At 34.7% G+C, this 14,976-nt stretch overlaps 1 protein-coding gene across 1 annotated transcript in view; it reads right to left on the bottom strand.

Moving 5' to 3' along the window:
• The window catches only part of LOC100163397 (unc-112-related protein), a 105,703-nt gene extending 92,338 nt beyond the window's left edge, over positions 1–13,365 (bottom strand). Inside the window, exon 1 of the mRNA XM_001949489.5 lies at positions 12,817–13,365. Within this exon, the coding sequence (XP_001949524.2) occupies positions 12,817–12,961 (145 nt within the window). The 5' untranslated portion in view covers positions 12,962–13,365. The remainder of the gene's footprint in view (positions 1–12,816) is intronic.
• Between the last annotated feature and the right edge of the window lie 1,611 nt (positions 13,366–14,976).

The raw sequence follows: 14,976 nt of genomic DNA, 5'->3' as shown, positions 1-14,976 counted from the left end.
GTTGTCGATGAAAATTAAATAGATTATACGGTGGGGCGGTCAAATGATTTTGTCACGGGGATGGACGAGGCTGATTTTCTAACATGCACTTTGATAGTTTTAAACGCATAATTTAAAGGTGATCTGATTATATATACTATATAATATGGATCGAAATATTATACTTAAAAACATATAAACTAAAACACATCATCGGATTATAAAAACAAAATTATTATTATATTCATATTATTTTCTTTAAAAATATATCATATTATTATAGAATATACTGAAAAAAAGGTCACGGGGGGATATTATGCTCCCCACCTCGTTGACCGCCCGCGATGGATCAACACTATATCGAACATAGACTTTTACGAGCACTTTTATATATGCGGGAGTATAATACATGTATTATACTCATTATATTATATTTCGCGTATAACAATAAACTATTTACTATATCATCGAAACGATAAAACTTTTTAACTAACCAGAACATTCAATATAGTAATATAGTGTAAATGTACATAACACTGAATAATCAATATTATAAAATATTATTCGTAAGCAACATTATTATGTGTCAGGTTTCGTGTCCATCATCATGACATCGTGTTTAATAATATATAATTGTATGTTATATATAATGTTTAATAATATATACCTACGTAATTATACCTATATCACTTATTACCCATTTTAATTTTTCTACTGACCTCATTGTGTGTATTTTTTTTTTATTTTAATAAAAGAAAAACGCTAACTAAGTACTTTGTACACGCTGCATATAAAGTAATGTGCACGAGAATACGTGTACGCCGTAAAAACATATATTATGAATGACCTATCTCGTATTAACAGTAAAACATATTAACAAATATGAGATTATCGATTTTTTTTTCTTATACCTAATAATATTTTACACTATGCTGTATTGCTGTATCATAATAATTAATAACGTATATAAGCGGATCACCGGGTGAACAGAAATTCGTGTTACGAAAATTAAGGAGATTTCATAAGAAATATATTATCGTTTATTATGTTTTTTATGATAACCCCACAATTTTTGAAACACGGATTTCTGATCACTTCGTCGTCGTATATACCACATCAAATTATAACACCACTGTACAGCATTTTTTACGATGAAATTTCCTAAAACTCGACCGTTACTTACGAATTAGGTACCACAGCTGATAATCACGAATTTATATTGCTTATGAACTAATTAATTAATCTCCACGAATCAATTGCGGGAGGACGTATCGATGTCCCGCAATATATCATTCGGTGGCCTTGCAGGATTCGATAACGATATATCTTTTACATGATCTTCTTTCGGTTTTAAATTTAACCCCAGCCTGGGCAATAAAAAATGAATAAAATCTACCACAATGTATATTATATTATATTCATCACATAACCTGCGACGTTCGGTGTATACCAACATCCTGTCAACGCATCCTCGTCAGTAAACGCCGAATAATATAATATTATGATAGGTATCAATGTATCATATTTGCATAATATAATATATAAAACGACATATTTACAATATTTGCGCTCCTTTCAACCGTATCATCCCGCGTATGTGCCTATAAATAATATTGACGTACAAACTATATCAATAATAACACAATAGGTAATTACTAATTATTGACATTATAAGTCAATGGTTGTGCCCTTGTGCGGTTATTGGTGGCGGGCCTTCCTACATTAATTATAATTCGTACATTATACATAGGTAGTTAAAATGTATAATTTACAACTCACAATAATACTATAGCCGGCTGCATGCATCCATAAAACACGGTGACAAAGCGCAATGTGTTCGAAAACGAATGCCGTTTGCCCCGTGCTCTCCAAACGAAAAATCCAGAGTCGACTCTGCTTGGTTAATATTTTACTACCGAAATAATATACCGCGGACATGGTTGCTGAACATCTGGCACAGGTCACGTGTCGATGTAAATTGAAACGTCGGGGACACATATTTATACGTCGTAGCTTACAAGTATTTTCGATATACGCGACTTGTTTTTTTTCCTTCAATTTTTGACGTCTGTGTTTTGTTCATTCGTAAAACGTTTCGTGTGTATAGAGGCGTCCAGACCAATTATATATTTTTCTAAAGTCGCGACGGCGCCGTTTTTCGTCGTATATAGGTATATAATATAATGTTTGATACATTATTATGCACGTCATAATAATAATAATAATAATAATAATCAGTTAATTAAACTGTATATAATATATAATATAAGAAATTAATTCGGTTATTAAGCACCGATGGCGTTCGTACATGTACACGATGTTTAATAATATTAATGTCATGATAATAATAATATACGGTTATATGCATACTATTTACTTAACGGTAGGTATACAGTATACTTAAAAACGAAAAGAAAAAAAACTTATAATAACGAGCTAGTTGTAATTATTATGTACATAATACATTAATATACCTAGCGATATATAATATTATAATGCCACATTAATAATATATAATCGTATATATGTGTACGTATATTTTGTTTAATATATATTATTAGTTATTACGTAGCGCGGTGGAGGACATTAGAAGCCGGCGAGTCGTCGAACGGAAAAATAAAAACGTCTTTCGGTTAGGCCGCGGGTCGAGTCTCTCGCCGACCTGCAGTCGGTTCGGCGTTCAAATAGGACGGGTTCGTTTTACGTACCAAGCCGAATCGTCGTCCTTACCATATACATATTATAATAAATTATAATGTATGTACACTGTTGTAGGTATCATATTTTACACAGGACGACCATCGTCGCTCGCACACATATTTCGGCGAAAACCAGTTCGAGGGGTACTAAATATTATGTACTTTTTTCAATGCTCTTATGATATTATGTTAAATACTGCAAGAAAACAGAGTGTCGGGTCCGTGAATTGCGCGCTAAACATCGCTGTCCGAGTGATTAACGAGACGTGACCGCGTGACCGCGTATAATGTAAGCAAACGAGTATCTTAAAATAATTTATAATTGTAGAAGTTATTAATTTTTTTTTAGCAATATTATAATTAGGACCTATACGTTTTTATACCGAGCCGCAAGACGGAACAAACGTACTAGAATAATTTTCCTCGATTTCAAAGCAGATAATAATATGTATTATAATATTACAGTCAACCATCGATACTCGATAGTTCAGAGTTGCCGGTACTTATGAAAAATTTCGAATTACCTACCAAGAGTACGCATTGTTGAGTAGTTCGAAATATCAAGAGGGAAAAAAACAATTCGAGCTACTGAATTATTATGAAAAAACATATCGTACGATAACCTACGATAATATTTCGTTACAGTATTCAAAATTATATACAGTTGTCAGGTAAACTATATTGATGAGAAAGATTATAAAAAATACATTTTGGTGAATTAACTTCGAATTGTTGAGTGTTGAACTTGGAATATTGTCGTGCTTTGACGGCTAGTTTTTACTAAAAATTTACAACGAATTACAGAGTGTACTTAAATGCATTGTTTCCATTCGAATTAATGCGAGATTTTTAAGAGAACGAAAATTCATTAAAATTACCGAAAGTTTCAAATAGTATTCAAAAGTTTGAATTATCGAGAGTCGACCGAGAGTTACTGTATTATTATGTTTAAACGTAAACAACACATACGCGTCTTTCAACAAACCGACAGCTGTAAATATTGCTTACGCGTACCTATACGACATATACACAATTATTATTATTATTATTATTTATTCTAATATTATCCACAACTGTGCCGGACTAACATAATATATTATGCGTCTGTATATGCACACGAGTTAATTAATCGCAGTAGTCAAACTTGAACACATTACTACCACAGTCGTAGTACTACGCCGAGGAACAAAATATTATAATATATACGGTTATTATACTAAGTAAATTACTAGGTATTATTACTATCCAAAATTACAGTCGAACAGGCCAAGTATATCGCGGCCTCGACGTGCGCACAATGCACATACATTTTAATATCGCATTGTGTATAATATAAAATATATATTTTATATACGATTTTAAAATACCCGCGACAGAGCTGAGGCGCATATTATATGTATACACATTATATAGGTACATTAACCGTATACAACTGTCGGAAACTTCTTTTCGTTTTTACACGTCGATGGTGCGGGTTTTTATATTTTGAAACGTAGTGGCACTTGTACGTAAAAATAACAACAAACGCTGCAGAGATCGGCGGCGGCGTGAGAATGACGATGATGATGACTTTCGTCTGCTGCTGCGGCCTGCATCAGTAGCAATGACAGACCGCCCCGGTGACTACGCGATATGGGGGTATGCGACTAATCCCGCACTCCGTATACTCTTAATTTAAACCCCATCACGTGCACAACATCCCCTCACCCCTTCGACCCCTACACGCATTTTCAACCATCCCCCCCTCCTACCCGGTTACTCAGCTCGATTCAAACCCAATTATATTAAATATGACGAGGCGCACGTATGTACACCTATAAAGTGTATATACATCACACACGGTTTCTCACGAGCACGACACTGCAGCAGAACAACTACACTCACCGTTTTAATTTTAATATAATACATTTATACAATACGTATATAATATATTATTATTTATAATGCGGCGGGGACGGCGCTGCGCGTAAAACCTGTTGGGCAATACAATAACAATAATAATAATGACAAACGACATAACCCCATCGGTCGGCCAACTATTGTGCGGGTCATGTGCGCCCCGGCTGGCCGACCAATACACGCGATGTACCTATCCTCGCTGGAAACATTCGTCGGAACTCTCAACGGTAAATACAAGACGTCCCTTATTTCATTATTATTATATTATTTAGGTACACGTGTGTCGAGAATGGTACATTACAGATGACTTATTCTTATATTATTATGTAAAGCGCTAAAGTGTACAACAATTATTGTATTATACCACTAACCCCGACGTAGGTACAGTAGCCACGTAGCAATGACGTCGATCATTATTGTATTTTTATTTCCAAAGCCGCTGAACGTCGTATAGGTATACACAATAATATTATATATCATATACCATAGTATGAAGCGTAATTCACCATAAATAGAGAAGAAAAGAGGAACGTTTGGACGAAACATTTTTTAAAATTATTTTCTAAAACGTTCGGATTCATTGGACCGTATACAGCGCACATTATAATATTATATCATAATAATGTACATATATGTTGTACACTGCAGGTAGGTTACCCGCGAGTATGTGTGAACCGATTGCCTCCGAATGCGGTTCGTCCTCGCAACGGTAGCACAACATAATATGGTTATTTATTATTTTATGGCATATACAAGAGTGTAAAATGTGCACGGAATTACGGGTTAGTATATACTTCTCAGTCACGGACGCGGCGCGGCTTACAAACGAATATTACACATAAATAATATGTTCATATATATATATATATATATATAGGTATACACGCAGTCATTATAATGCGATACATTATGATCGACGAGGCCGGAGTTCAGTGGATCGATGGGGGTCGGAAATCGTCATAGCTCGATGGCCAGATGGCCATGACGTTTTTGGGTGAAACTTTTCTAAAACGTGGACTTGCGGGGAAAGACGACGACAATCGCGACGGTACGACGACACGAGTCGCGGGTATATTATAGTATATGGTCCGTGGCGGGAAAGTGAGGCCAGTTTGAGGAGGGGGGGGGGGTTAAGATTTATTTTTACAGCCGTGCGGTGGTCAGGGGTGCTCAGAAAAATAAAAATAAATATACGACGAAAAACCGACGGCGTATAATCCCGACCACATGGCGCACCCGCTGAGTAGCGTGTCGGCGGATATATATACATATATATACATTATTATGTACGGTACGACACACATATTATATATAATATACATGTGTAGCGGCGGCAGTCGTATATAACCCGCCGATGAGATATTTATTGCCCGCGCTGTATAAGCCGGCCCCGGCTGCACCCGGCCAACACGGTTTTTCGAAATTCCAACGACCTACAATATAATATTATTATATTATTATGTATAGCTAACGACCATCTGCGCGGCAACGCGTTCGTCCGCCGCCGCAGCCACAGCTGACTATATACGCGACTGCGACGTAGAATCATCTCCGGCGGAGGCGGACACTGCGTGCGTCTTTCGCGCCTGCACAGCAGTTCCTTCCGACCGCGCCAACTCTTTATAGCATTAACAATAATCATAATCAAAATAATATAATAACGCGTGTAAGTAAACGTGTGCGCCTCCCACCGCACTCCCCCTCCACGAAGAACACCGGATGTAACGGCCGTGTATTTATTTATTATTGTATTAGTATACGTGTGCGCCTATTGTATATGTGTCGGTGCAGGCGGTGGGTTGGGCCCGTCACCGTCGTCGTCGTCGTCGTAAGCATACACAGGTGATAGGGTTAATAGAAAACGAGAATAAAAAATAATTTCAAAAAAAACCACTTTTTATATAGGTACACGAGCGCGCGCGCCAGTTTTTTACGCGTTTCCGACGAGATTGAATAGGACCGAAAATTATCACTCCCGTCTATATCTATATAATATACGTAATAGGTATAAACCCTACATTATGTTATACATTATGATATAATATGTGTTAAGTATTATTATTTTCACGCTTATAATATTATGTTGCCATGAATTATGTCGTACACGGGACCCTATATACGTTTCTTTCGACGGGTTTACACTTTACGGTGCAACTGGCCTGCAGCAGGCTGCAGATTTATATATTATTTCATAGCGCGGAATTTGTTTTTATAGTTAGTGTCACCGTTAATTCGGAATTATATAGTTTCACAAACAATAAGATCGCCGAGTTCCGGCCAATATACGACGCATACATAATAAATAGTAATTAATTATCGATCACAGTTTTGGGAAATGTCACTCGGTGACAAGCACTTTTATAATATACTGTAGCATTATGTAAAATTATTATTATTATTGTTTCAGCCCTCCCGACCGGCTGTGTGCGAAATACGCGTACTATACGTTTATCGTTAGTCATCGCCTATTATAGTCTCGCCGTCTCCGAGCCTTATCCCACAGTAAACCATTGAAGTAAACGCTCGTATCCATAATAGTTACGACTTACTATATTATACACCCGCGAAAACGTTGCACAATTTAATTTTAAGCAAACAAATTCCTTCAACTTTTTTCAATGTATTTTCTAAAGATTTCTTGCTCTTAGGTAATTTGTGTGATGCGAGTACCTATATATCTCCTATATCTACATATTACTACTACAGATGTGTTTGTATATATATAATACCATATACACGCGCGTCTCTCTTATTAAGTCCTACACAACCACGCTATTTTTAAAACTACTAAAAATATTATTTTTTTATCTCATGATGGTGAAACTAATTTATGTTAAGCTAAACTGTTAATACAATTTTTCTACATTTTCTGCCTGCTATAGTCATATATTATTCGAACGTGTAATTTAAAATAATACCGTTTAAAATACTCGCAGTGTTTTGATAATATGCCGTAAAAAATGAAGTTTGACGTGTTTATAGTGTATATAATAATATGCTCATTTTATTATTCAAGATTTGTAAAGTGTTATTATATGATTTTAGAATTGAATTGTGTATAAGTGCCCGTTCACAACAATGTACGACGAGGGGAGACTAAAAATAAAAATGAAAATTAAGTCCGATTTTTATTTTTTACTGCATTAGTTTCCGTGTTTGGGCACAAACACGAAGAGGGTCGTTCGAGTGATAAAACACCCTTGAGGAGTAAAGAAAAAAATATATAGTGGAAACGCATTAAAACGGCGCCTGGCGCGGGGCGCCACTTAAAATCAATCCTTGTTCAAAGATAACTTCCCACAGACTCCCGCACACCCGACACGTGACATGAGATGGTCCTGCGATAACTTCGTTTTTAGCGCAGTAGATATATAATAGAAAATTAAATTTTTGGTTAAAAGTGTAATATCCGATGAAATTATTGTGTTCCCAATTCCTGGCACAATAAATGTATTCTACAAAATAGTCATAACATCTCACAGAGTTGCATAATAATTTATAAAACAAATGACGCCTTTGTTCATATCTATATAATACAAATACAATCCCGTTATTTTTATATACGATATTTCAATCATTATGAAAGTATCACAGCATTAATCATAATATAATATACTATTTTCTCGACTATTTTGGATGATTATTACTTTATGATATTTTCTTCAAAGTTTAGGTCTATAACAATTTTATTTAATACGTAATTAGAAAAACCTTTACCTACCGTTTTATCACTTTTATCCATAAACAAATATTTACAAATTATTAGTCTTTGTGCCTATATAATATATAGTTGTATACGCTGTTTTATACAGACGTACCAATTAGGTAAACCTACCTATTAACGAAAAAAAATAAATTAGTATCCCATTGAATAAGAAATGGATATATAAGAAACATCTGTTGTTGTATTGTGGTTGGACCTAATACGTTTGATATATTGTTAAAGGTGCATAAAATGAGGGAAAGAAGGGAAGTCGATATAAGTAGTCACATAATTTATACACAATGCACTGCATTGATAATATACTATGGGTTTCGAAACTTCATTATTTTATCATAATGGACCTATAGACTATAATAATAATATATATTAAACATATATAAATATGAATAAACAATATTAAATAAACAATCATTGCGTTAAATATTATAAGAACTATATAATTATACATGTAGGCACCTACACACCTTAAATTATTATAAATCTGTATAAGTAAAGTTTAGTAAAATATAATAAGTCAAATATTTCATGATAAGTAATAAGCTAAATTAGGCTAAAAAAAAACTTATCATAAGACTAGATTCTCATAATAATTTAGTATAGTATTAGGTTCACACGATTTATATAAATCTGAATAATTAATTAAACATTAAAAAAATAATAAAATTTAAAGACTATTTAAGATGAATACAAATTATCATATATTACGTGACATATTGTATTAATACAATATTATGAATATTCTATGAGTATATAGCACTTTGTGAGTTTTATCCGTTCCACGAATAAACTAAAACTACGGAAATACTACAAAACCAAAATATAGTATATATTGATTGGTCTTAGTGTGATAATATACTCATATATAAAATTATAAGTTAAAATATAAAAACTAAATTTCCAGAGTCAACATAAAATGGAGCTTTAAAAAAATCCACGATGGCGTAGGTCGTAGGTGTCGTTGTAAAATGGCATATATATATTTATTATAAACGCATGTATAATTCTTTACTGAGAAAAACTTTAACATGCATGGATGCAGCTATTTCTGTTTTAGGGGTTCGAGTGGTCGACACATTTTTACGGCAATCGACCAAATATGTGCTCTAAGCAATCCAAACGCGGTTAACGGTATAGTGACTAAAGTATATAGCAACTAGTAATATAACTTTGTTTTTATTTTTATGATGTTTGGTTAGTTAATTTCCCATACGAGAAACAAACAATAAATTCCTCATCTAGCTTTATTATAGTACCGTGTTTACTTTAATTATTTTACTGTAGAGCACAAGATGATGCAAGATTGGAAAAACAGTATAATTATTGTGAGAAAATCGTGTTGTCTTCGTCAAGAGTTGACACTGACGGCAATGGATCATAAAACGAACGAACAACGAAAAAAATATCTTGTTAACAATATAATACGGTTATTACCGCGGGGGAGCTATATAACAGTACCTATATTCTCGTTTAGGTAGGTGCGTGCTCGCAGTGGCCGAGAAGTCATAAATGTATCATAATGAAAATAAACACGTATCGGTACACGCAGGCTTTTGGTATGTAAAAATAAAAATAATAATAATAACAAGGCGAGAGCTGACCATGCAGATTTAAATTTTTGCATGTTTTTTTCAGTGTACAATCAATCTTGCCGTTAACATAATTCTAAGTATTTTCCCTCCGCATTCTTTCTGTTGTTTTTTTTTAAACATTCTGTCATAAAATGAATAAACAACTTGACTTTGAACGCACATACGCATATAGTCAGAAAATATAATATATACCATTGTTTGGACAGTCTAGATAAGGCATTAATACAAACAAGTGCTTGTAATGTTTTGTAACTTGTAATCCATTCTTTCGTGCCAAGCACAGGTCTAACGTCTCTTTAGGTATAGGTACTTATTGTACGTGCCTGTCGTCTCTAATTTGTGATGTGTTAAATGAAGATAAAAAAAAAAATAATCGAGTTGAGGCTTGTCCAAGTTGCTTATAGAAACGCCAAAATTATTTAATTCAATAATAAAATAGTTAACAATTTTAATTAATTTTTAAAATTAACATTTTTGGTTTGTAGAAAAAATATAATGTATAATATTATTCAATAATAACAAATTAAAATTAACTAACCATAAATACATAAACAAACTCGCACATCACTACAATAGTAGTAGACAATAATAAACTACTGCTGGCATATAAAGTACAATATTATTATAAGTACAACTCACAGGTAATGTTCATATAATTATTTATTGTTTTTTTATTTTTTTTTTAAACATGCGCCGTCAAAACATTTTAAGACTTATAAGCTAAATTATATACATGTGTACACTACGAGTTTATGAGTCTATTGTATTCGAATTTGTTTTTTTTAAATGCACAATACATTAAGTCGAATTTATGTTGATTCAAACATAATTCCAAAAAAGCAAATTAACGACTAGACCAGCATAACAAATTCGATTCCAGTTATGGTAGATGACAATCGGTTACTAATCGAGTGCCACAATAATAATAATAATAATAATTCGAGAGTAGGAACAACGGATACCAAAAATAAACATACAAATATGTAAGTAAGAGAAAAAAACACTTATACAAATAAATAATAATTTAATAGGTAAGTAGTGAATAATAAAAAAATGAAATATTATTGTACACTGGTGTTTAAGCCACCTAATAAAACTGTCTTCAAATTAAAATCTGCCACACATTCATAGGTATAACTTATAACTTATAAATAATAATAACTTTTATAGTATCATACTAAAATCATGAATGGTGGTAACCATAATAATATTGTTATGGTTGTATTATTATCGATGTTCGGAGAAAATTCTACATGCATGCTAGTGTAAAATTTCTAAGTATGCTTATATTTTATCTGATAATTAGTGATAATACACATAACGAAAAACTTCAGAGTTGAACAATCATAATATAAATTATGTAATAGCTAATAGGTAATAACTAGTAAGTAATAAGTAACAACTTTACTAATAGTTATTTACTCGGTTATATATATTGGTAGGTATACGTATTATTATACTAAACCGTGTTTAATGACAGATATTAATATTTAAAACATTGGTAAATGGTGATTAATAAAAACAAATGCATTGTTTTTTTTTTTGTTTCTACGAAGCTGTTTCATAATAAGTTATATAAACTGTTTAGCGATTGGTAGATTTACAATAAAATGAACATAAATCTCAAACATAGAAACATGCAATGCAGTAAAACATTTTTACGAGGTCCGTGTATTGTAGACATTTTATATTTATTTTGGGATAAATATTATAAACAATATTTATTTGAAAAAAGAAATATTCAACAGAATATTATTGACTAAATTATAAATTACATGTTAAGTAATAAAGTAAATGTAAACACGTAATTTTGGATTGTGTTCAGCATACATTGTATTCAGTATTTAATTATTCTGTTTAATTCGACCTATACATGGATTATAGTCCATAGGCCATTATAACTATCAATGATCGAAAACTAGCGGAAAATAATTTCGTGAAATGTTATAATAATATCAATTAGGTACCTAAGTATCAAACCAGCTTTGATTTTGGTAGACTTAATTCGAGATAACCTGATAATTTTAATTATGTACCTAAATACCTAATTTATGTTATAACTTTATTAAGTTACTTTTAAATTCAAATAATAATGAAACCATGTTTTTATACTACAATGATTTACAAAAATACAAATTTATCCATTTTTAAGAGTAAACTGAAATCATTAGTACCTATGATATTGGCCAAGTATATAGTTGCGAAGAGAAATGGGAGATCGAGACAAATGCTAAAGACCAAATTTAACATTACAGCCAACAGGTACCTATATATATATTCGTATTTCGCGCCACATGTCTCGTTCAACTCTTTTTTTTAAACCAAATAAACAAAACATAACCTTTTTTTCTTTTTTTTTTTGTTAACCATTTTCAATGTATCATTAAAGTCATTGCGCCATAAACGCAAAGCTTTGGACATTCAAAATATAAGCTTATCTAATTAGGTATTTTTAATTTTGCGGATGAATTCAAAAATATAATATTATATAGCCTACAAGGTATACCTATTTTTGTTTGGCTTGAAACGGATCTATTCCTTATATAAATCAACGACCTAATTCCAATCGCATATTTTTTCCTATTAGTATTAAATAATAATATTAACGATCAGATGTTTTCGGGTTATTGGTAACAACAACACCACTCACGTGACAAACAATATTAACTTATTTAAATTCATGTTTATCGTCGGTTAACGGTAAACGTTTATGAACCATTGAAAACGATTCTTATTGTTATTGGAAAAAATAAGAAAAAAATGCGATACCAACTACTTGTACCTACCTACTACCAAATATGGTACACCTACATAGGTACAGTAACCGGGTCCGCGTAAAGTGAGAGTTTTTGTAATGTGAGGTTTCGTGTACAGTGGTATTATATTATCATCGAGTGGTAAAGATAAGATTCCCAAGACGACTTACCCAAATCTTCGACGAGTCTGAGCATGACCCCACCGATGTGCAGATCGCCTTTAACCCGCAGCGTCCGTTCCACCTGCAGATCGGACACGTAGATCTGCAGGTTCCAAGAACCGTCGCCGATGATGAACCCGTTGGTGGCGGTCATGTTACTATTTTCGTCGTTACGTGCGCGAATTTGAAATCGATGAAAAAAAAAAAAAACTGAATGGAAATCGAATGCAGTGTTATTACCAATTTGTTATGTTTTCGAAATCCGCCGGGGGGAGGTCGTGGGGGGCGGTAAAGTTCGGTCGCGCCGCGGTCAACGGCGGGAGTTCGGCCGCATGGTCGAAGAATTCGTCTGCGTCGATGCGGTATACGGTATGTGGTTGCGAGCGAAAAACTGCCGAATCGCGAGGTTTTTTTAATTATTATTATTATTATCACGAGTGTACGCAAATATTGGTGTGTTCACGGTGCGGATGTCGGTCGGCGCGACGAACACGACAGTCTGCGGCGGCGGCCGTTTGCGTACTGAGCACCAGTGGAGTGGTCCTGGTCGGCGGCGGTCGTAGTCGCGGTCGTGGTAGCCGTCGGTGCGGCGCGGCGGACACGTGATAACGCGGACAAACATTTATTATTATTATTTTTTTATATTTTTCTCCGTACCGTCGGAGAGAGCGCTGCCGTCGGCGTCGGCGGCGGCAACGTGTGGTACGGTACACGCCGTGTCGTCGTCGTCGTCGTCAGTGGCGGCGGTGGGGAGGATGGCACGAAACCGGCCGCCGACGCGGCGTCGACGGCCAAAGACAAAAATGTGACCTCGACCGCATCGCGGCGACCGCCACCGCCGCCGCCGTACACGCGGTCGTCGAGAGACGCTACGGTAGACGACATCGGCGGTGGACATCGTCGTCGTCGCGACGCGTCGTGCAGATGGTCCGCCGCCGTGCCCTCTTCGCATGTGCTCGGCCGGTATGCCTTCCGCCTCCAGCGAGATGCTACCGGGCAGCAGAGCCAGGCGGCGGTCGCACACGTCTTCCGTCGGCGCGTCGGATTTTCTCCGACCGGACGCACGAAACACGACAATATTGTTATTATTAATTATTATTATAACAACACCCGTGTACCGTGCCGCCGTTGTAATATTATATTATTATATACAACGAGTCGCGTGCGGTACACGTTTGTCGGTGGGAAATACCACAAGCTGGGAATCGAATTGGTATCGCGATGGTACGTAACGGTGGCCCGCGCCCGCCCGCGGTGCACATTATCGCACCGCGGCCAATGCCGCCAAAAAACCGGCTCGGTCGACCCAGAGGGCATATTATTATGCCTTGCCTCTCTTTCCATTCCTGCAACCCTTCGGCGCGCGTATTGTTATTGTATTCTTCTCCCGCGAAACGAAACAAAGTCGACGACGAATCACGACAATATACAATACTAATTGAAATAATACTAATACGCAGGTTCATTTTTTTTCACATTCCGAACGGTTGTACGCGTCCGCGCGTGTTAATAATAATATTATACCGTGGTAACTGTGGTAAATTGTATAATGTTATATATTATATATATTTGGTTCTCCAAAAATAAAATAGCTGTTGCGGACTGTTCTGGTTTTTTGATAAAAAAAAAAATATAAAGGCATCGGTTCCAAATAATTTTGGTACCAATTCCAGATAATTTAGGTACCGAAAAGTATAATAATTTTAAATACTTATCCGGAATAGAGGTTTAAATAATAGTATGAAAAATATTAGAAAACTCATATGATCATACATAGTTTATACACAAAAAACTAATACCGTTAAATTATGATAAGTAAAATAATTTTATTTTCGAACCTATTTAATTTAAAAATTCTAGTTAAGTTCCGGTACTTTATGTATTAAAATGAAGGTTTTGGTTCCGGTTAAAAGAACCGGTTCTTTTAAGTTCGGTTCCAGTTCCTAGTATTTATGTGTGTGAACTGGACTACTTGAGAGCCATTATAGTATGGAACTCGGAGAGGGGGCTTTAAGAAGTTTTAAGAGGACGCCACACCCACATGTGTTGTCTCTGTCTTACAAACGCGTAACATACCAAATTTACGCTCAGAAATTCACGTTTTGCACGTTTCATGCCATTAGCTTAAAAATTGGAGTAAATCGACCAATTATAAACTTGATGGTAAGA

The sequence above is a fragment of the Acyrthosiphon pisum genome, chromosome X (assembly GCF_005508785.2).
Source record: "Acyrthosiphon pisum isolate AL4f chromosome X, pea_aphid_22Mar2018_4r6ur, whole genome shotgun sequence".
NCBI classification, from domain to species: Eukaryota; Metazoa; Arthropoda; class Insecta; order Hemiptera; family Aphididae; genus Acyrthosiphon; species Acyrthosiphon pisum.
The sequence above is the reverse complement of the archived record's forward strand: the minus strand, read 5'-3'. Positions and strand labels throughout refer to the sequence as shown.